General features: G+C 38.4%; 1 protein-coding gene across 3 annotated transcripts in view; it reads left to right on the top strand.

The window, feature by feature from the left end:
* The first annotated feature begins 1,358 nt into the window (after window positions 1–1,358).
* Window positions 1,359–25,057, top strand: part of slc6a9 (solute carrier family 6 member 9) — a 51,246-nt gene continuing 27,547 nt past the window's right edge. The window contains exons 1-2 of one of the 3 annotated variants that reach the window (XM_059501656.1): window positions 1,359–1,431; window positions 12,119–12,375. In XM_059501656.1, coding sequence (XP_059357639.1) covers window positions 12,346–12,375 — 30 coding nt within the window. In that variant the 5' untranslated portion in view covers window positions 1,359–1,431; window positions 12,119–12,345. Of the gene's footprint in view, window positions 1,432–2,140; window positions 2,301–12,118; window positions 12,376–25,057 lie in introns of those variants that run through there. The other 2 variants (XM_059501655.1, XM_059501657.1) reach the window with 2 other exon arrangements.

Raw genomic sequence — 25,057 nt, 5'->3', positions numbered from 1 at the left:
GTCGTCAAGCAGAGTTTGTACTAAAGTCAATCTGAGTCAACTCAACCAAAGACCCCCCTCTGCTAAAAAGCAAAAAAAAAAAAAAAAAAAAAAAAAAAAGCCTAGCTATAGATGTAGGCTATATTTAGTGCTTAATTAATTTTGTACAGGGGGGTTTAAAATAATATTTTGATTTGGAGCCAAATTACAGGAGGGTAAAATGACTTTAGAAAGATGGCAGAATCATTATGTTATTTTATTACAGTGCCTATTTGGTCTATTAGTAACATCTGTTGACTTTAGCAATCTTTGTTGCATTAAAAACCAATGGTGACAGTTCAAAAATGGAAAAAAAAAGTTCAAGTTTTAAAAATTATGAAATATCCCTTGATTTTTGACCACTGAAATCGTGTAAAATTTAACCCACTTGAAGTCATTTTACTCTCCAGTAATCTGACTCCAAGGTGGATATTGTCTTCTTGATTACTCACTAAATATACATAATTACATTTATTATTTATGTTTGTTAAAAATGTTAACAAGATAAAAAAAAATTGATCCGGAGGAGTTTCCGAAATGTTGTTGATTTGCCACGGAATGTTTCATTACTTATTTGGTACAGTTTATCCGAAGGTATTGATTTCTACCACGAGATGGCAGTGTTTCCTACGCTTTGTCTCTGATACTCCGCCTGCTGATGCAATGCCACGCATGGTTGAGGCTACACCAACAAAGATGCTGCAAGTGTTCAGAGGTACTGGTGAGCAAGATAAAACTTTAAAAAACATATTCATCTACCTTTGGGCTATAGCAAGAATTCATTTAAATGTTGTTTAAATTAACTTTATTGCTCCCAAGTTTCACGAACAATTAACTATTAAAACGTTAATGTTAAAACTGAACTAAAGACTTAATTAAATTATGATGCAGACAGAATATGCAGATTTCTTTTTTTGTTTTGTTTTTTTGGGACAAAGCAGACTTTTTGTGGGATTTGATCTCACAGCTTTCAAAGGTTTCATTTGACGCTTAAAATAACAATACTCCATTTTCATAAAGATATTTTGTGACCGTTTACATTAGTGGAGGACCAATGACTACAAAGGTTAAACTATTTCCTATGTTTGGGCAAGGTTATAGGCACACATTGATGTTGTGTATCAAGATAATTTAGGTTAAGGCTTACCAGGGTTAGAAGAACCACGATCTTCTGCCTCTTCGGAGATAAAATGTAATATCTTTGTGTATGTAGGCCATTTCCTCTTTAGAGTGGTAAACTAGAGGGACCAATGGCATAGCCTACCTTATATGTTACAGCTGTATCACTCAGTATAATCTTGTTTTTGTATTACTTGCATTTGTTACATCCACCGCTACACTGCGCAACGGCGCGTGAACGGAGAAGCGTTTGTATCCTGCTAATAACGTCTTCCAGCATAATTTAAGAAAAAGGTAAAGAATACGTGTCTGTCGCTATATGTCCTCATTTCACCCATGATAGTCATTCCACACTCATATAAGTTGTAGTGTTGGTTGCGAACTGGGTTGCTATGCGACAAGACATTATGTTTAAGGTTTGGCAGCACATCTCGCACTCTTTTTATTTATTTATTAATTTATTAATTAAATTATTTTACATTTGTCATATTTTAAATGATTTACCGATTTACTACGGAAGTAGTAGTCTAATAAAACTCCCAGAGCTTTATTTGCAGTGTAAGTTAGATCCGTTATCAAATGACAATCGCAGGTTTAAGGTCTAACTTACAGGAAACATCCGTCCATCAACCGTAGCAGCACATGTGCTCAATACTACCGGTAGCCTACATGTTTAGCTAGGTTAGTTACGACATCTTCATCTCAATCAGATCCCCTGTTAAGGTGATCTTGCTGTCGTCTTCATATAACTTCATATAACCGAAATTGATTATTTATTTGTTTTTTTATCCCGTTTATCATGGTCCAAATTATTTAAGAGGTAGCCTATTTTTATGTCTGCGCATTTATGCTTTATTTTCAGGTAAGAATCAGTACGCTAGAGCACTGCTTTACAATAACATTATCCAAGTCACTCGTGAAAAGCGTTGAAAGTATCTTAAAATATATTCACATGCGCGTGGAGGGGGTCTTTGGTCGAGGGGCGGGGCCACATCTGAACAGCGTGTACTTGGAATATTGGAAGTTTAACAAAGAAATGTCAATCAGTTTAATGAGGTCGTGTTCGTAACTTTACCTAACTAATGCCGGTACTCGTCTGAGACCATTTGCTACAGAGCAACTAACAGTGCTGTCTTCTGTATAACATCAAGGAGCAAGCGATGGTAAGACCACACAAATACCACACGAGGTGCAGCCTACAGTCGAGAGATTCTTCCGTATTTTATGTCATACCACTAGGAAGAGATTGGTAGGTTTAAAGTTACAGCTACAGAAAATCGGTTGTTTGAAATGTAACTGTTTAATAGATTTGCTAAACTATAGCTTATTATGAGTTTCAGGTCAGAACAGTATTAACAACAGATTGGGTGAAATTTTGGCAGTGATGTTGTTTATTCATGTTTGCACCCTACAAGCTGTAGAATAATGACATCCTTTAATATTATCTTTTCATTGAGTTTATTTTTTTTATAACATATGGAGAACCTGTTGAACCTGTTTAATTTCTCCATGACACACACGCGGTTAAAATTGTTCCTGTGGTGTAAAGTTGCTCCAACCCTGCCTTTATTTTCAGTTTCAGTTTTAATTAAATGTAAGCAGTTTTACTACATATTTAAATAGTTTTAGCACTCTTACTACTTTAGGCTCAGAGATCCTCATATGTCATTGCAATGATAAACGTGTAAATTGAGTCAATGTACAACAGTATATTTTTTATTCACTGTCGCTATTAAATACATCCATTACTTATTTATTGTGCTTGATTCTCGAACATTACAAAAAAAAAAAAAAAAATAGAGAACTGAATTCATAACAACAAATTATAGTAGAGATCATGACAATAATGCATCAAGCAACAAGTATCCCAGTTGGTCTTGGCTGCATGGCCTCCATAACCACTGACAGCTGATCTGAAACACAACATAGGGGAAATGTGTGAGAAATGGTCATGAGTTTATATCATCTAAATTTGTTCATGGACAGACAAGGTAACAACTAGTGCAACATCTGTTATTCCCAGTATAGTATTGTTTAAACAGTATTGCTTTTTGCACATCCTTGTCAGGGAACGCCATTAATTGCCTGAATGTACAATCACATTCAAGAGGTACACTGAGTAACTTTATGGTCCTTCAAACTTTTTTTTTTTTGTAGTGTTTTAAGGTATCTTTCTAATTGTGGCAGTTCTTGGTCTAAGGAAGATCAGTGTGTATCAGCTACTGTAACATTTGTATTGTTTGTAAATATTAGAGCAAAACTGGCTTTTGAGTCAATCTAAAAAGTACTCTTGAAGAATATAGGATTATAACCAAAATTATTACTAAATCAAGGTACATAAATGGCTGTCATCAAATTCTCAAAAATATTTTAATTCTGTTAAATCGTATGGAAACTGGATTTATATGGAATCAGAATAAGAGAATAAGAATAATTGAGAATTTAATTTATATATATATATATATATATATATATATATATATATATATATATATATATATATATATATATATATATATATATATATATATATATATATATATATATAAACTTACAAAGCCAAAGGTGCTGTGATTCTAGGTGGCCCTTGAAAGAGTCTTTGGGGTGTAGTTGCCTCTTGCTGACACAATAAAAATGGAGGAAAAGAGGAAACATTATATTACATATTGCATATCTCAGGTGTGGGATGCTTGATCATATATACATATCTTTAATTATTATTATATTAAGACATTTCTGTCATAGCTGCAGTTAATCTAAACATACTTACAAAGCCAAAGATGCTCAGTCCTGTGGCTCCTATGTTAGCCTTTGGGATGTAGTTTCTGTTGAAACAAGGAAACGAGAGAAAAATAAGAATCAGTATTTTTCATCTGTTATTATTGACTAATCACTATATGTTATGAACATGATAAATCATAGATCTTGAATGACTGCTAGATTGATCACTTACACAATCAGTACAATCAACACTGAAAAAAGAGAGAAGAGAATATATACAATAAAATGTAAAAAAAATAATGAATATAAAACTTTTCATTCTTGAATGAATTGATTATAATTTTACTTGAATATGTATATTTTTTCCTCTGGTATATGCACTGGCGTAAATGTTTTATTTGTGGGAGAGAGAGAGCGTGCAGGAGAGAACACGCAGGCGAGAGAGAGAGAGCGCCCGTGCTATTTCAAATGATGTCCCACAAATTAACGCCATTTAACGGTATTAATTGAACTGACGAGTAAAATATACCATAACTAGCAGTAGAAAAGTAAAAATACTAGACATCTGTACTGGAAATGGTAGTCAGTCAGTTGCAGGAAAATTGAATGAGTTTCATGAAAGTGGCAGTTTCTGAGGAAAACGAACATTTCCCTCAGTCTGTCATAGTAATAGCCTATAATTAGATTTTATATTTATCTTCTTCATATATATTTTTTTTTAAATCCGTCATGCACATACTGGACACAAGCCTCAGTTTACCGTATTTTCTGGACTATAAGTCACACTTTTTTTCATAGTTTGGCTGGTCCTGCGACTTATAGTCAGGTGCGACTTATTTATCAAAATTAATTTGACATGAACCAAGAGAAATGAACCAAGAGAAAACATAATCGTCTACAGCCGCGAGAGGGCGCTCTATGCTGCTCATTGCTCCTGTAGTCTACACTGAGCAGCATAGAGCGCCCTCTCGCGGCTGTAGACGGTAATGTTTTCTCTTGGTTCTTGGTTCTAAATAAATGCAACTTATAGTCCAGTGCGACTTATATATGTTTTTTCCTCATCGTGACGGATTTTTTGACAGATGCGACTTATACTCAGGTGCGCCTTATAGTCCGAAAGATACGGTATATAACCTCTGATGCAAAGCTCGTGAATAAAATGTAAATTTTGTGGGGTGTAAAAAAAGATTTTAATAATTTAAAAATACATGTATTTCACCAATTGTGCTTACCCAGACATTACATTTATAAAACAGATTCATGTTCTTCATCCGCAGAAAAATTTACAGTAGCACTATGCTTTTGAGCGAACAGTAAAATACCGCAGATTCCCATATATAGTAAATTAATGTAAATGGCATAAAATACCCGTAATGCAGTGGATATTACAGTAGTTAAACGTAAAACATATATATGGTAGATTACTAGGCTTTTTTGCGGTAAGTAACTGTAAATTCTAACAGAAGTCGAACAAAGTCTAACAGGGCACAGTAACTCATACATTCAGTACAACATTTTTGAAAGTGAAATTTTTGTGTGAAAACACAATAATCAATGTCTTATGTATTGTCAAAGGAAGTTGTTACATAACTTTTGGTTTCCAAGTGTCGTCTCGTATAACATTTACATTTATTCAAAGTGGATTACAAATGAGAAACGTTAGTACCCTAACCTTAAGTTAGGTGGTTTCGATGTCATACTGGAACATCTCTCTTAGTTTGAGTTTATACTTAGTAATCATAGTACTTTATTTAACCTGAATATTCTTTCCAGTGCTTTTCAGAATGATATATTATAATAATACTTTTGTAATTATGTCATATTCTGGCAAGTTTTGCTGTTTCAAGCGCGTAATACTTTGTAATACTTCAGGATCTGGTATGTATTACAAGCAGTGTTGGGAAGGTTACTTTGGAAATGTAATAGGTTACAGATTACAAGTTACCCTGTTTAAAATGTAATAGTAGTGTAACTTTTTCAATTACTTTATTAAAGTAATGTAACTAATTACTTTTGAGTACTTTTTGATTACTTTCTAAATTTGTGAAAATTAAAGAATAATAAATAAAAGCATATACATCAATTTAAATACAGTTATCTAATAAGCATGTGACGTATTCTGTGTAATAAACTCCTGAAACATTGGTGTTTTTTTTAAACTGCTGTCTCTGTATATGATGATAGTTTTCTCAAAATAAGTAAAATGCACATGAAGTGACACAGAGCAGTTCTAGAAATTATGTTTATGTGCTCGTGTACTCCTATATTGAGGCGGCAGAGGTTGAAAACACTGCGAGCTTCAGTAGGCCTATGTGTAGTAAATGAAACCATGTCTTTGCCATTAATTTACAGGAGGGGCGGACTGGGAAAAAAATTCAGACTGGAAAATTAAAACTCATACAAACAAATTCATGGACAAAACAATTTTTTCTTTAATTTGGGGACATGCAAAATAATTAAAAGTTCTCTCCTGAACTGCACCTTCACTTCCTTTTTCCTCTTCAGTCTCTTTATTTTGCCCTGTTATCCATCTCTCTCTCTCGTTTTGTTTTTTTTTGCAAATGGATTTGTATTTATTTTTAAATAAATACATTTGTAAAATAATTTTACATTTTTGGTTATCACAGTTAAACAATAGTAAACATTTTCTCTGGATTTATAGTTAAATATTAAAATGTTCATTTTCGTAAGGATTGTGTTGTTGTCTAGCTCCCCCTGAACCTATAAAAAAAATCTGATTTTTTTTTTAGCTAAATTACTACTGTAACATCACAACAGATAATAATGATGCCCTTTTATATAGTATTTTGACTGATGACTGATGAGCAACGTGCTGCTGCTTGATTAATTAAATTAAAAAAAACAAAGACAAAAAAAGCATCTTTACAGATGAAACTGACCTGAAACCCTGAACAGTAGTTCTGCTTCTCTGCTCCAGCTGTCCACTCTATTCTTTCTCTCTCTCTCTCTCTCTCTCTCTCTCTCTCTCTCTCTCTCTCTCTCTCTCTTCCTCTCGCATTGATTACTCTGAGTCTGATCCAAACCATTTGACTAACACTTCATGACTTATTAGAGATTTAATTATCAAATGGCGGATTCACAAATGATGGCTTTAGTACATTCGGCAGGCAATTATACAATAATGATTTTAAATAGTGGGGCAAAATCGGCTGCCAGGCCACCGGGAATTGTCCCGGTTCTCCCGGTGTCCAGTCCGCGCCTGATTTCCACAGACACGCAGAATGTGCAAGTCATCTATTGCATTTTTGGGGCTTAATATTCACAGACACTAGTCCATGTCATGTTTTGATTCAAGTGTACTGACCTACTTTTGATTTAGTAATCCAAAATGTGGCATATTCCGTCCGCGTTTGGCATTTCGTTTTTATGACTGGATTCTACGAACCAGACTGTGTTTCCGCATCCCGGAAATTATTAGGGCGGTATGTCTCAGAATAGTCAGTGCAATTTGGGAAAGAAATCAGTTAAATCTGTATGTGGATGTGTGTAAATATTCAAATGTAATCCCCTTTGTAATCGTTAAAAATTTCATAAGTAACTGTAATTTAATTACTCATTTTTCTTAGTAACTGTAACTAATTACAGTTACAATAATTTTGTAATTAAATTACGTAACGCTGTTACATGTAACTAGTTACTCCCCAACACTGATTACAAGAAACTTCATTCTTTTCATTATTTTTAAAAAATAGTGGGGATAGAAAAATCTGACCATTCAATCAGTCTTTTATTAACAAAATGTATATTGTTCTTTTGTAAATGTATAATTATGCTGCTTGCATTGACAGGGCTGTGCACTAGTACAATCTGTAGTTTCTTCGTTCTGCCATTAGGGTCTAAATAAAACATTTATTCCTTCATTTCAGTTTCCTAAAAAAAACTCATTCAGGAAAGAGGCTGTATGTAAACAAATAAAAGACCCTCCTCCAACATTCAGGTGTGCACAGTCCCCAGTGGCAATTATGTTCACTGGTGATGTAACAGATTGTTGAGGCATACTTTGCTCATGCCTATCCATCATTTTAAAATGTATGTTGGGCGTGCTGATGTTATTTTTACCATTGTAGCGAGGAAAAGATGTAGGATAATCACACAGCCGCATCTGGGCCCAATCTGTGCGCAAACATGTCAGGATCATTTATGATAAAGCAGAGGAGCCCATAGAGGCAGGTCAAATCATGCGTTAAGTAACCACACTGTCAAAGCAAAACCTCTGTACCATACATGGTTTGGTTAACCTCCAATATTTAAAAAAAAAGAAAGTATCCTGTATTGACATTCTGTCACAAGCTGGAAAAGTGCCAGTGTGGTACTTTAATGGGCTTTAGTTAGCTTTTTAACCTTTTGCAATGTCCATAATTCAAAATGTATTATTAATTATTTACATTTCCAATGTGCAGTTTAGAGGTTAAAAGTCTATGAGAATACAATAAAAGTACCCCCCCCCCCCCAAGATCTATTAATGTTATGGCCAGAAGACAGAAGTAAATATGTGCAAAGTTGTTATAAAAGTGTGCAGTATTGAATACCAGGATGCAGCAGTTTGTGATAAATTCTTTTCAGATTGCTTGTCTTAAGCTAGGCCCTATTTGAAAATGAGCACAGTTCTTATTAATGTTTATGTAGTATGGGAAGGTAGGTTTATTTTTCACAATTAGTGCACCCATGCATGACCACCTTCATTAGACCGAAAATCAAAACGTTGAGTTTCCTGGCCAGACACACTGTCCACCTTTTGTCCACAGTGTTAAATAAATGGGATTAAGTGGTTGTATGAACAATATTTCTGTGCTGGTTGAGTGAAAATTGGGAATGCCATTGTTGTTGTTTTTCTGGTGTGCTTTCATGCTTAAACTTCCTAATGTTAAGAACCAAGAATTTTTCCATGTAACGCAAACACTGTTTTCCATGTAACCCAAATACTGTAGTCAAAGCCTGATAAGTTCTCATTCATTTGATCATGTCCATCAGTAGTATAACAAACTGTTCCAAATTGTTGAAGAAATGAAACTCGACAAACTTCAGAGATGTAGGGTTAGAAGCAAATGGTGAGTTTATCATAGATATTTTTAATCTACCCATGTTTTTGCTTATATCCAGTTATACCATATTATTAGATGTACAATAGTTGCAGGGCTGAGTTTTTTGATTGATGGCTTTAACTTGGAGTTGAACATTTGGCAGAAAATTGCACAAAGTTTATTATCTTAATGAATTTAAATAGAGAGCAGAACTTGTGCAATTTAAATTCTCTGAAGATAACACTTGCAGACTGAATCTGTTTCATGGCTAAGCAAAAGAAACAGAAAATAAGACCGAATGACTTTTGTTAGTTTTAGGAACTGGTAATATCCTATAGACAAATTTCCCCCTCACTGTTAATCATCTACTGTATTGCTATCAATGTTTTGTCCTTCATACGACATCTTTATAGTGTCATCTACTGGATGAATTATAGAATACTTTAACAGAGCGTGCATCCTGATCCTTATTAGCAAAATCTTGCAATGGTTTATTAGAGAATGACTTTATTAGTTTGTTGAGACTCTATTTCATATATCTGCATTTCTGCTAATAAGTATGAAGTAACAGCAAGCATAATGGTATGCACTGCAGTGTTTTGGAGCTGCTTTGTGTTATCTCTGTTGGGTGGAGTTGAGGAGGTGGAGTATATTTGTATCATGCTACAGATGCTCAGTAATCAAGCCGTTCCAGACCAACAGGAGAAACATTAGCCTAAACCTTTAAATAGCTTCTAGTGAAGGATGTTTTGTTTTTACTGGGAATTGGAAATGTTTCTTTTGCGTTTGGTGTGTCAGATGGCACTTGCTGTTAAAAACTAGTTTTATTTTTCAAATTGTGGTTGTCAAGAAATTAGTTTAATATATTTTGGTCTGTTTCTATAAAGGGACTGTACTTTTATTCAAAGTTAAGACTGAATTATGGTGCATTTTATACCTCTACATAACAGTCCAAGCTAGGCAAGACACCTGTGTGATTAGCCAGGGGTTAATGACAATGAAATTGAAGAGAAGGGAGTTCAGTGTGTCGGTTTAAGCCTCTGTGGCGGGTGGAAACTGTCTTTTCCAACCGTCACAGAGAGCTAATGAGAGCCACCCTATGAACTGCCACAGCTTTGGAATGACATTTTATTGGCCACTTCAAGCCGTGTCTGCAAGGTGACTTCCCAGCTTCACCCACCACATCCAACTGGGTTTCTGGAACACTGCTTGTCTTCTGATGCCATTCATTTTAGGGGCATTCCAAAGGGCGAAACACTCATTAACTTGTAACCATTGCAGACTCTAGATACTTTCCAGGAGTCGAGCTTTGAAATGCTTTACATCTTAGAAAGAATTATTTTATACTGCAATATTTATGAAAATATTAATCATTTATTAAGACATAAGAGGGAGATTATTGAGAAATAATATTTGTTAAAGTAATTATCCACAGTGATCAGTGTTGTCAATTTTTAATAGATTAAACAATACATCTTTGAAACTATATTTGTAAAAAAATAAAAAAAACATAGGAAGATAAGCATCTTGAGATTCTAATGAGGTTGGCAAGGGCTCAACCCCAGAGTGTTTTTTGCACCCATGGGTAAAATGTAAAATGGGTGTAAAGGCAACTTCCTTTTGCCGCTAGACTTGAGACCACAAGCCACACAGAACTTATGACAGCTCTGTATGTGTCATTCTGCTTTAATAAAATACATTAATGTTTAATGTGACCAGTGCATGTCGATAGCAGATAACATCTAGTTTCTGGTTTGGTTCACTGATGAATCGATATGGAAGCGATTGTTTGGTTATGTTTATGTTTTTATTAGTGGGTGGCAGAAAAATGTACTTTTGTAAACCTGAAGTCATAAATAAAGTGACAGCTATTTTACAGTATATGCTTTTTCCAATATGGCTTTTATATTTTATTTATTTATTTATTACATTTTGGATAATCGTTTCAGAAACTAACCATTTAGAATAAAACTAATTGGTAATAATTATTCTTTTTACTGTTTTTGTTGCCTGGCCATCCTGGGGACTTTCATTTCTAAAGTGCTAATTGGTTACAGTTGTATTTTTCCATAGATAGCCCCCAACTCACTCAGTAAAGAGCACGTTTTGTGTGATGCAATAGACAACTCAATACTGATAAGAAAGTCATTGGTTCTGTGAGTTTGCTCTGCTTATCTCATGTCTTATCTCGCTGCTTTTTGTAAATAAAAACATCTTTTTGTGAAGGTCGAGGGGCTGAGGGATAGTACACTTGTCTCTAAACCTACTTTTGGCCATGCTTTATCTTTTCCCAGGTATCCAGTGTGGTTTTATTTGATATTTATTTATTTACATGTTATTCTATTTGCTGTACACATTCTTCATTGTTTGATATTCTCATTAACAGAACCATAACAATAATTTTCCACTGAAATATTAGTGCATGTTGCTTGCCATAAATATTAGTGAAAGTTCACTCGTCCAGGCTGAGGTATTCATTTCAAATGGTTGGTCTGGAGAAGCGTTTACTTTAATTCAGGAAGAGTGATGTACTGTGTTGCCTGGTGTCAGGATGAGTGGTTCACACCAACATTAGAGTGATTTAAGAGGCTTCAGTTGTTGAATTGCTACTTGAGTCTTGGTCTTACCTGGTATAGCGTATATATCTGGTATAGCGAAGAAGCAAAAGAAACTTAAATGTTAGACATTTCTCCATTTCCTAAGTATTAATGTAGAATCTAAAATTAAGGTAACACTTGATTTTAAGGTGTCATGGTTACACATTACATGTACTTACTATTATAATAGCAATTAATTATGCATACATGCAAGTAACCCAATGCAGTGTAATGCAATGTAGTGTCTAACCAATCCAGAAGGTAGACAGTTTGTTACCTGATGTAGGCTATAGGTTAATTTGGTAAATCATTGTTGTTTTCTGGAAGCTTATGTTCTGTCCGTATACTGTAGCCCTTTGTTTTAGCTATTTGCTGAAAATACTAAATCTTTTCATCCTGGTTTACAGTATAAGCATCCTCTATATCACTTCACAGAATAATCATAATATCAGACTTTACAATATCTAAAACTTTCAGCCGCACTCCCAGCCAGCACATGGACAGTGTTATCAGCAGTTATGAAATGATTGTTTTAGAGAGAGAACAACACTTTTGGGGGCTAATAGTTGCTTTTCCCCTCTCCTCCTCCCTCCTTCTCCCAGTCACATGTTCCTTTAACAGCATAGAAAAGTTCCTGGATTAACGCAGAATTAGCACAAAGCAGAGACGCCACCTCAGCCCAACATTGCAACTAGCGGAGAGAGGAAACGATTGAGGGAGAAGCAGTGTGCAGCAGAAACTAAGACGCATACCCCAGCAGCTCAAGACGAGTTCCAGAGAGCACAGAGACAGGCCAGGACGGGCATCCTTCCGGAAAGGGGACCCACGCCGAAGAGAGCTTCAAAAGCATGGAGGAAAAACAATTTTCTGGCATACTGGTGAGTCACTCTTGCCTTTTATAACTTTATTAGAAATATTTCCTTTCTTCCCTCCCATGTCCAGGTTTCCACAGCTATATTTTTATTTGAGTTTTTACAAATGTAAAAAGTTACAATGTTTATTTCGTAGAAACATGTTTTTTTTCGAATTAAAGTTACTTCTCAAATTGGTCAAAGCATTTCGGATCAGGCCACAGTTCTTAAAAATTTACTTGGTTTATGATTAAATGAAGTGTAGAGAAAATAATTTATTGTTTCAAAGAGCTTAATATCAGAGCTAAAACCGAAATACAGGGTTTTTCCTACTTAAAGCTTTTATAATAAAGAATCTCTGGAGTAGCAGAAATTCCCTGACAGCTTACAGATATCTTTAACTAATGATTCGGTAAATATAAAAATGTGGATGTGTTATAATTTAGGGAAGAAGAAAGCACTTTCATGATGCCTGAAGAAATGTCACCATTGCTTCATTAAATAAATTAAGACATTTTTCCAAATGGTTTGTGTAAGGAATTAAATCCTGGAATTTAAATCTGTATATGTCTTCTGAGTGAGGGTTTTAAACATTGTTTCCAGACCCTGATGGCTTTATTAACCATTGCTGTGCTGAGGGTACACACATCTGGCAGTGTGAACTGATGGGACAGTTGCGTAGTAAAACAGTGCTGCAATACCATAATGCAAGAGTGACAGTCAGGGATGTATGACGTCTTCTAAATTGATGTCAACAAAACTGGCATAATACTTTTTCAAACGAACTTTTTAAATTAAAATAGCTTTAATTTCAGTAAAATACAAAAAAGATTGATTTTGATGTATTTATTAGCTACATTTGTTTTTGAGTTTTTATTTTAAGATACATTATTGGTATTTTTAGTGTTTCTAATCGCTAATTTCCTGAATATGTTTATCTGAAGTGTCAGTGGTTTGTGTGGAGCTGCTGTGTGGCTGGGCTTTTGTTCGGGGTGAGTTATGTTGTAGACTCTTGTGAAACTTTTACTAGGTTATGTGTTTCTGGATCTGGGCTGTAGCGGTACAGAAATCATATTTCATTGCTTAACTGTTTCTCCATTTAAACCAGTCTTATTATTAAATTTTTATATGCAGTGTCACCTGATTACATAAAATGAGATTAATGACAGAATATTCTGGTACAATTTGAGTTTTAATTATAATAACATAACTATTATAATTATATTTTATTTTACCTGGAATTATCCCATTGAGATATGAATCTCTTCTACCAGGGAGTCCTGGTCAAAATGGCAGCACAGAAAGTTTCACATACAGGTTAGACACACATAAAACAAAAAATAATACAAATATCATCCAACATCATATTACAAATTACATAAAACATTCACAAGTTAAATAAGCATTACAATATTCCTCAACTGGACTATTTACAAACGTATCCCTCCTAAATTCTGTCCCAAAGACTTTTAGAACATGGATGTCGAATGGATATGGAAGTACATATCAGGAATATGTTGTGAACCGGTTGTAAAGCTAAAAAAAAATGTTGCTGGGGTCCAATAGTAAATGAACCTTAGTGGTCCATCCCCACCCTTGTCCTCCCCTCGTGTGATTGGTTACAGAAGTTGTAATGTTATGGGTCTCTGTGTTCTTATAAATGTATTGTTGTACTTTTAGCCTTGTACTGTGTCCTGTACATTTTGTACATCTTAACATATTTATTTATTTTTGTGAATAAGGATCTTGCAGATGGAACACATCTGATTTGATGTTTCTATCAAATTTATGGTAAAATTCCCATTTTTTAATTGAACATTATTATTCTTTTTTTGTCTCTTTAAATCATCTTAATTTCAATCTTAATTTATTATTTCTCATAATTTTTTTCTTTCGAGGTTGTTGTTTTTTCAGATGTTTTTGCCCCCCATAGAGAATTGCATTAACATTCTGGCTTTTATACTTTTTCGGGCACCTTATCCTGTTTTTTTGTGGTGAGATGTGCTTTTGGCAGTCAGTGGCATTCATTAAAACTCACAGTGTTGTGTGCAGTGTTAGGGAGTACAGAGGTTTTGGTTGGCTCTAGTGAAGGAAAAGAAGATATCGACTGACACATTTGTTTACTCATCACTCTCTATGACTTTTACTGATTGCACATCATTGAACACAAATAGTTTTGTACGATATATGATATCTGACCAAGTGGAAGTGTGTAGTACTGTAATAGATGGTTTTTGTGTGCTGTCAAAAGGCATTGCTTGAATGGCGTTAAGTCCTCTTTGTCTCCAACAGAAGCTTTTCAGCTTTAAGAATATCCTGACGTTTTGACAATGAGATATTGACAGTTTAAAGCCCATTGTTACCCTCCGAAAGTGACAGTAGAGAATGTTAGCACTGCGGTAACCCAAAACATAATTAGAGACGAGTAGAATGACATGAGAGAAATTAATGCTGGAGCTGTCAGACATTCAGAAGCAGTTGCTGAGGAACTGTTGATGGAGCTGTGATGACCCTTTGCTGTACTCGCTCCTTCTTCTGTCCCGCTGGCAGCTCTCCAGCCTTTCCCAAGGGTTGTTAATGTGTGCTGCTGTCTGTGAAGTGGAAATTAAACGGAAACAAATTTTGGATCCCGTAGTCCCTCGGGATGCTGGGCTACTGCTGCACGTTTTAACTCTGCTTTGTGGGCTTTCAAACATTTCAAAGCACAGGTCAATTAATGTAGGTAGCATTAATCAAAATGAGCAACATTACATGCATGCATTTGCTTTCTGTTATTCACAATGTCTTCGGACCCTAGTAAGCTGTTTCACTTTTTACATGACATTCTAAATCAGCTAAAATGGAACCTCTAACTTTATACATTTAAAATCGAAAAAAAGTGATTGATTTGAAATGCTTCATAAGCAGCAGCCTGTTAATGGTGATTAATGTTCACCACATAAGCAATGCTTCTCATGTGAAGTGCATGAGACAGTGGATTCCTATAGAGTTTTGTGTTCCAATACAAGTTGCTATTCTGCTAAGCTAAAAAATGCATAGTGAACATATTTGTATTGGGCTAAATGTAAAATTTATAAAACTATTTTGTTTGTACATTTCAGTATTTAACATTATTATGTATTTGTAATGTTAATTATTATATTGAAGTAATTTAATATAATAAGAAATGATAGTGTTATGTTCAGTCTTTTAATATTTTTCTTAATATTTTTCTTAAACTTGCAATGCAGTTTGGGATGGCCTTTTCTGTGTAGGATAACCATCTTTGGAATAGCACACTACCATGCTGCTCTTTCTGTTTCTGCAGTATATATTAGACATAAATATCAAGATTAAGCAGTTTCCACCACTGCATTAGATTTTGGCCAGAACATGGTGGCAGCTATAAATAACAGAATTTAAAGGGATTATTCCCTAAAAAATAAAAATTGTCCTCATGTTGTTCCAAACCTAACTTTTTCTTTCGAAGAACATTTGGAACGCAACAACATTGGAGCCCATTAACCTCCACTGTATGCACAAAAAAGTACTAGTCTAGACATTACTCAAAATTTCTTCAGTTTTTCATAAAAGAGACAGAATGATATGGTTTAGGAGCAGCCTTCGAGTGAGTGAAATTGTACTATCCCTTTAACACACCTATGATGTCTATTTCAAACTTTCTAGTGTTTGGTATAGAGCCGATATTTTAGTCTCTTTATGAAATGTCATCATTTTTATGAAATCCATTTTAGTGAAAATATTATTCTTTTGTTCATAATCCAAAGTCTCATTTACAGGTGATGGGCATCAAGTTCAAGGTCGTGCCTAGGTCAGCAGCACTTATGTAAGGAACATATTGAGCTGTCGCTCACTCACATTAACTACAACGTACACATCTTTGTAGCTGTGCAACTGTAGTGCCTTAAGGGGCATGGGAACAGATGTGGTTGAGCAAAGGGGAAGTCAAACATGATTTCTGTTTGTGTTTGAGGCCCAGAGAGTAACTGTCTGTGGAGCGTACCGAGCCCACAGAGAAGGCAGCCACCATGGAGTATGGACAATTGGAGGACAAGGGCCACCAAATGCCAAACACGTCCACTGCTGCGATTCCTTTAAAAATCACTCCCCTCCGCTAAAAGGGCCCATTGAGCCTCAGCCTTTAGATTTCATTTGAAGTAACCACTCAGGCTGAAAATTTCGTTTTTTTGTGTTTCTTCCTCTCGCCTTTATATGTGGAGGTACTTCTATTCTACCCAGGCGAAACACAAATACTGACCAAGAAAGAGACAATTTTTCTCCTCGCTAGCTCAAATTATGGACCGCAGTTTAGCATTGTGTTCCACCCACCTGGCTTCCTAAATCTTCTTTTATTAATATTATTTTTAACGGTTGGATTGAAGTCCCTCAAAGCCTTTTCAGCCCATATTTAGGTAATTTGTTGCGCTTGAACCCCGACCTGCTCCCCCCGTGGCGTCGTGAATGGGAGAAAAAGGCATGGGATGTGGGGGGGTCCGCTGTTCTCAGGGTTTCTCCACAGAAACAGACCCTTGACCTATTATTTATCATTTTGAAGCCCTCCATGTTGAAAGATCACAGCAACACAACCCCTGATTTTGTGCTGATCAGTTCATGCATTAAATTAAGTGCCAGGAAATGTCAGGAAATCCATAATAAATTCAGAGAAAACACAATTTCAAACGCAACTCGGTATTTGACACAGAAATCAGAGACTTTGTTTAAAAATCTCTTTTCAGAGATTTGCTAACTTGACCTAGATAGTTCTAAATTGTCATACCAATCACTTTTTTGTGCTGTATGAAATGGTAAATAATGAAATTTACACATCTAACGTTCTGTAACGTAACCTCTGTCTGCAAGTGAATGGACCTCAATGCATGTCTCTCATGTACTCCTGACAGAAAGCCTAACTCGAATGTCAGAGAACCTCCTCTGGTGCTTTTTGTTTGTTGAGAGAAAAGGTCTCCACTCCACAGACAACCTGTACACTTCAGGAATTTTCAGGGTCACTGACCGTTGTTAATACATAGATGGCCCTATTACAAGCCATTATTACAATTAACTTTAAGCTAATAACTATAGGGGTGTAACGGTAGACAAACATGGTGGTTTGGTATGTACTTTGGTTTTGACATCAAGGTTCGGTATGTTTTCTGTACAGCAGGGGGATTTAAATTTTTTTAATTATTATTATTTTTTTTATGAAACAGTGGATTACTAAAGAAATTGCTATTTCTTTAAATAAATTCAATTATAATAAATATGTTCCTAACAAAAATAACACTCTACCTCAGCATATGCTCTAAATGAAGCCCTTTTACATTACTATAAGGTTACACTTAACAACAGAGCCCAAACTTAAATTCAATTACTATTTATTTTTAAATATAATATATGCAAACATGTGAACTGCACATAATGCAGTTTTTAAATTAATATCTAAATTATTAAATTAAAATCTGTTGTTGAAATATATTCATTTACACAGTGTCACTGATTGAGCCATTACATGCAGCATGAGATGTTATTATTTCGCGTATTTCGCGTTAAAACTTAGAGGAAATGATGATCATGCTCACTTGAAATGACGTGCCTATACAGCAACTGTCACACTGCATCAAAGAGCATCAAAACACCAATTATTTTTTGAATTTCCTGAAAAACATGGACATAATTTGAAAGATAGGACTTTTGTTTCTTATCAAAAGTAACAATATATAAAACTGGATGTTTCCAAAGAAGTTCCACTAGTGCAGTGGTTATTTATTTATTCTGTATTTGTTCGGTACACATGCGTACCAAACCGAAAGACCAGTAATGAAAATTTTCAGTACAAATATGTGTACCGCTACACCCCTAGTTAACTAATAAATAATGAACTTTTCTGCTTGTTTTTTTTTTTCTCAACCAAAGCTTGACATCCCGTTGTCACTTTTCTAATTGGCTGATTGTCAAATCCACGTGAGGCAAGTCAAAGTCACATGTACCTCAAGTTCATTCTCAGCTATGGTCCCATATGTTTTTTGAAATGTGTATGTTGTGTGCTTTTTCCAGCCTGATTTGTGCCCAAGCCATTCCTCTGAGCCCCATTCTCCCCGGAGGAGGTCTAAGCTACACGCTATTTATAAAGAATTAGCAGCTGGGGCCCTTCCAGCCAAATTATGGCGGCTGGGGGGGAATGGGGGATAATCATGGAAGCTTCAGGTTAATCCATGCGTTGGAAATTGCTCTTCAGTGTCCCGAAAGCCTTTGGACCAGGTGGACGTCACAAATTCTCTCTCTTTGCCCTGTTCACACACAAACAGGCCAAAGGAATGAGGCAGGAAGTTGTTTCAGGCGAAGGTCCATAAATATGTCTCTGTGTTGCCCTCTGCAGTAGTCGTGCCAGACTTTTCACTGACTTTCCTATGTAGTGTATGGCCAAACATTGGCTCAGATTAAGATTCAATGCGTTACTTCCTGCTGTACAAAATAAGCATTTCCGTACGACAAAAAGAACCTGATACCCCTTTTAGCATCATTGTGATCACAGCTGAAGCGTAATACATAGTGAGAGCATATTAAGTTGATTTGTAATGATAGACATAAATTTGAATTAATTATGATCTAATGGGAACTACTGAAGAAAACACTTGTCTTATTTAAATTATTATGTTATTAGTAGCCAATTATCTTATGCTGCTGTACATGTAATTGAATGCTTTTAATTGATCAGTGACATTTCGAATAGACCTGTGTCAGATTTGTGAGTTTTTGTTCTTTCTATTAATGTAAGACAATTTTATGTCTTGAACACTGGTTGACACTGTCAGCAGCTTCCCTTTTTGCCATCTGAGTTCTACTTTTGGGGTGTTTCTCAATTTAAGACATTTTGTAAGTCACATTGCATTCAGGTGATTTTCCAAAACAAATCATTCGTATATTTTGCCTTTAAATTATCTTACACTTTTAAAAAATATATATATATTATAATTTTGTGTATTTTTTTGTTAACTGTTCCTATTTGTTTTGCTAAATTATGACAACAACCATATCACATTTATTGTAATAATGCTTTTTAACATTTTAACATTTTATGTCCAAACATATCTCGTCAACTTGGTTCTCCATTTCTGTTTTGAATTTATCTAAAGTTTAGCAAGGTAGTTGCTAAAGACCATTGCCAACCAAAAGTTGTGTAACTGATTGTGTATTTATTACTATGAAGAAGGGTTTCTTAGTTTCACACGAGGGTGGGTGAATGATGACGGAATTGAGATTTTTGGGTAAACTGTCCCTTAAGTCTTTCTGAAAGCTAAATGAGATGTCTTGAATATTGTTTCCACTTAGATATTAACACTCTTTTATCTTTTGCCATTCAGTCTTTATCTTGTGTGCTGTCATGTGCAGGGGGTTAAAATCATGAGAGTTGATTGTCTAAAACCGTGGTTCTTTGTTTTGTGTGTGTGTTTGCTTAGGGTTGTTATTGTGTTGGACATACCACTCTTGATTGTAAATGGGGCGAAAGTGAGCTCCGGAAGGAGACGGCTCATCAAAGCCTGCAGTAAGTTCGAAAAAGTGACGTTTTTAGTCAGCAGTAGTATTTTAGCCCTCACTGAGGCCCTCTTGTTCAGCTTGTCAATAGAATAAACGTGCCTTGAATGGGAAACACCTGCTTGAGGGCTCCTGCTGGAAACCACACTTACTGAAGCTCCCTGTTGAATCTGGAAACCACTTGTGTTACTTTCCTGTTTTCAGGTTACACTGTAGAGGCTACTGAATTTACACTTGTATGGGGTCCTCAATCCTCATGACCTGTGGGTCTCTGAATTGAAATCGCCTTCTTCCTCAGTCTAGTAAGGCTTCATTTAGTTTTTTAAGGATGCCTTGGCCACTCTTTTCCATATTGTGAAAGTAAATTAAAAAAAACATTATAAAAGTATCATATAGTCCATATGACCCATTACATATCAGTGATTAATGACTTAAATTTTGGTCATGTAAAACGTCTCAGGTTACGAATGTAACCATGGTTCCCTGAGAGGGAACGAGACACTGCGTCCTCTGAGGGGACACTATGGGGAACACCTCGTCGTGACCCGTGTCTGAAGCATACTTTGAAAAACGCCAACGTGTTGGCCGGCGACAGCCTCTGACGTCACTACCAGCGCGACTATAAATACGCGCCCGTAGGACCCGTCACTTATCTTCTTCGTGAAGCTTGTGTCCGAAGCATGGCAGGGAGCTAAAGGACGCAGTGTCTCGTTCCCTCTCAGGGAACCATGGTTACATTCGTAACCTGAGACGTTCCCTGTCAAGGGAACTTCGAACTGCGTCCTCTGAGGGGACATTATGGGAACAGTATACCCACGCCGCCATGCTGAGGGGAGTGCAGACCAGAATCATGGCAAACACTAAGTACCAACTCTACCATTTCACCGGGAGTCGCCCCTGGGACGGTTCGACGGCTGTCTATGAAATTATCCCTTATGGCCAAAGGCCTAAGCTACACACCCAACTTACCTGTAGGGCCCTGGCCCGGGGTAGAGCTGAAGGCTTGGAATCACAAAAGATTCCTTTAAAGGGATACGGCTAAGAACCTAGCACTTTCTTCTACCAAGTCTTGCCTGTCACACAGGGGCTACTGCTAGCTTTCGCAAAAACTTGCCAAAAGAGCTGTCCCAACAGTACTCTAGTAGCGGCGCCCTGTTCTAGATAGGTATCAGAGGATACCTGGGTGGAGTGGTGCCCAAGATGAACGGGGCTTTAACCGACTCAAGAAAGGGCACAAAGCAGCCGCGCAAAGCCCTTACCATATAGGATTTTAGAAAGAACGCAGAGTACTAGCATGCGAACTTACCACAGTGTGGATTTCAGAAAGTGTGCAAAGACTTCACGTGTACACTTACCATAACATGGATTTACAAATACTGTTCTAAGGAGGGGCTCTCGTGGCACTCTGATAGAGCAGCTCGTACACATCTGTACCATGGCGTCCAGCCCCAATGGAGCTGGCTGAGTCAGAGGAAGCCAGAGGGGATAGTGCAATGCTCTCTCGAGCCGCAAAACCGATCCACCCAAATCTGGCCAACCTCTCCTAACTCTGCTTCAACACCTTGGTGCGAAGGCGCCATTCCCCGAGCCTCATCCCCTGCCTCAGCAGGATGTCTGCTCTCACAGTGCGTCTCAAAACCGTATGTAGTACTGGAGCGCTCTGATGAAAAAAACGAGCATTCAGTCTCCTATGAGAGGAGGACTCCGAGCTCCGAGCAGCATGCTCATAGGCGACCCTTTTTCTTTAGAAAAAAGGGGGGCGCTGCTAAACTACCACGAGAATTGCCCACACCGCCCCTCATGTTGAGGGAAGCGATGCTCGAGGTGTATAACAAATACACACTGGTTGAATGAAACTCAAGGAACCCAGCGCTAATCATCTTAAAAAAGGGAACGAAGCGGAGCGCGTAACCCCTACCGTACCGTACAGGATTTCAGACAGTGCGCAAAGTGTTCACGTGCACACTGACCACCATGTGGTTTTGAGAAATTACACAGGCTTAGCGTGTGTACTGAAAGGTTACCTGACAACCACAGTATGTGGGAGCTCACCTTCAGAGTGGAAACTAAAGGTTATTGGAACTCAACTCCAGGGAGGCCTGGTGAGGCCTACTACCTGACAACCACAAACCATGGGAGCTCGCTTTTTAGTGGAAACGCACAGTATGTGGGAGCTAAACCTCCAGGGAGGCCTGGTGAGGCCTACTACCTGACAACCACAGTATGTGGGAGCTCGCCTTCAGAGAGGCCCCACAGTACGTCCACACAGCCCCTCATGTTGAGGGAAGCGATGCTTGAGGTGTATAACAAATACACACTGGTTGAATGAAGCCCATGGAACCCAGGGCTAATCATCTTAAGAAAGGGAACGAAGCGGAGCGCGTAACCCCTACCGTACAGGATTTCAGAAAGTGCGCAAAATCTTGCGTGCACACTTACCACTTATGTGGATTTCAGAAAGTGCGCAGAGTCTTGCGTGCACACTTACCACTTACGTGGATTTCAGACAGTGCGCAAAGTGTTCACGTGCACACTGACCACCATGTGGTTTTGAGAAAGTACACAGGCTTAGCGTGTGTACAGAAAGGTTCCTAAGCATCGCAGAGGCGCTGGATCGCACGGGAGAGGCGAGCTCCAACCCTCAAGTGAGGGGAGCATCACCTGAGGCAGTACATACAGAAGAATTCCGTAACTACCACCTCCCCGGATGCGGCAGGCGGCCCGCAGTGCTGTGGTTGAATGAAGCCCATGGAACCCAGGGCTAATCATCTTAAGAAAGGGAACGAAGCGGAGCGCGTAACCCCTACCGTACAGGATTTCAGAAAGTGCGCAAAATCTTGCGTGCACACTTACCACTTATGTGGATTTCAGAAAGTGCGCAGAGTCTTGCGCGCACACTTACCACTTACGTGGATTTCAGACAGTGCGCAAAGTGTTCACGTGCACACTGACCACCATGTGGTTTTGAGAAAGTACACAGGCTTAGCGTGTGTACAGAAAGGTTCCTAAGCATCGCAGAGGCGCTGGATCGCACGGGAGAGGCGAGCTCCAACCCTCAAGTGAGGGGAGCATCACCTGAGGCAGCACATACAGAAGAATTCCGTAACTACCACCTCCCCGGATGCGGCAGGCGGCCAGGCGGCCCCTCAGGGCGGCCCCGCAGTGCTGTGCCAGTTCTGACGTTCAGTCAGGCTCCTCGGGAGGCGCGGCCGCCTGCCGAAAGCCTGTGATCTTGGCCACCTAATACCAGAGCACTGTAAAGGAAACTCACAGAGTTTGTTAGTAGACATATAACCACCAGCAACATAACACCCATAAGCAGATAAAGAAAGGGTTACATACTCACCCACCCTCCTGTACTGGAGCCCCGCTTACGGGGCGCCCCCTTCTGGTCCAGACCATCAGTAAGGTGGTTACTATGAACATAGAACCAACCAAAACATCATAGGTCCAGGATAGACTGTTATGTGAGAAACTTTCCACCTAACCTCGATCAGGTGGAGAGCTGGTGGCTACAGGGGAATTAGGCAGGGGAGGATAAAAACAGAAGTTAAAACAGAGGTTAAAAGCATCCAGAGCTACTAGGTATCGCTCCGAGGACGCTGCCTCGTCTGAATCACATCCCTCAGATCCTGCTTACCTCTCCGTGACCCGTGATTCCTCTTGCCGCTGCCCTTAGGCGGGGGAGGAGCACAGATCGAGATGGGCCAGGACCCCTTTGTTGTTCGGGCTCGGACCTGGACCTTCGTGGAATGAAGGATTTAAAGGCAGCTGAGCGTGCCCTTGCCTGCCTGAACTTTTCGACCACCATTTCGACAGAGGTACTCAACAGCTCAGAAGGCGAGACCGGAGCATCGAGAAGAAACCCCCTTTCTTCCCTCCCGATGTCTGCCAGGTTCACCCACAGATGTCTCTCCGTTACCACCATGGCCGCCATAGACCTAACCATGGCAGAGGGGCCTGCTTGGTAGCCCAGAGAGAGAGGTCTGTGATGCGGCGCAGCTCGGCTACCTGGTCAGCTGAAAGGCCCTCGCCTGTATCCAGGTCCTTCAGCAGGTCAGCCTGGTAAGCCTGAAGCACTGACATCGTGTGCAACAAAGCCACATCCTGACCTGCAGCCGCGTATGATTTGCCATTTAAGCGGGATGTATCCTGGAGGGGCTTAGATGGCAAAGAGGGAGATTTAAAAGAGGACGTTTCCCCCACAGAGAGATAGCTAGCCAGCGTCTCTTCTACAGGGGGCATCCTCTCATAACCGTTTTCGTGCATGCCTTCGATATTAGCATAACTCGTATGCTGAAACGGATGAATGCGAGAGGAAAACGGCCTCTTCCATTCCTTTTCGACTTCTGCATGTAAGTCAGGCAAGAATGGAAGGCTAACCTGGGCTGGAGGGCTATGGTCAGACAAATAACGCTCATCGCTCCCCACGAGCTCATTCTCCTCCGTGCCTCGGCAACGGCGTGTCCTGAGCCGCGGGATCCAGATGGCTGTCCCTCTTTTTTTCTTCGAAAAGAGAGACAAACGAGAGCGGAGCTTTTTCACAGAAAAACGCTCGCAGTGCACGCAGATTGCCCCCTCGAGGACATCGCGCGCGTGCTCTTCGCCCAAACAAGAGACGCAAAGAGTGTGTGTGTCATCAGGTGTCAAATAACGCTGACACGGATGCACACACTGTTTAAACGCCTTGCTAGTGGATGCCATGATAACAATAATAGATCGCTCTTACCGTTTTGGTCGTTTCTCAGATGCACGCTTCAAACAAAACAGTCAATGAAGATGAAGAAGATAAGTGACGGGTCCTACGGGCGCGTATTTATAGTCGCGCTGGTAGTGACGTCAGAGGCTGTCGCCGGCCAACATGTTGGCGTTTTTCAAAGTATGCTTCAGACACGGGTCACGAGGAGGTGTTCCCCATAGTGTCCCCTCAGAGGATGCAGTTCGAAGTTCCCTTGACAGGGAACTTATAGCTTCAGGAGTCTTGAAATGCAACACACAAGTGATGTAGGCCATTTTAGTGGTGCTTTGTGTTGTTTTAGACTTTGAAAGCCCTGTTTTCCTTTCCCATTCGTTTAGTGAAAAAGAATAAGGATGTTCCTCAAGAAATATTTCTTCAATAGAAAGTCTATATCTTTAATCAAATCACATAAAGTTGCAAAATATGGTTTGCTGCTGG

Source organism: Carassius carassius, chromosome 20, assembly GCF_963082965.1.
Source record: "Carassius carassius chromosome 20, fCarCar2.1, whole genome shotgun sequence".
NCBI classification, from domain to species: Eukaryota; Metazoa; Chordata; class Actinopteri; order Cypriniformes; family Cyprinidae; genus Carassius; species Carassius carassius.
The sequence above is the reverse complement of the archived record's forward strand: the minus strand, read 5'-3'. Positions and strand labels throughout refer to the sequence as shown.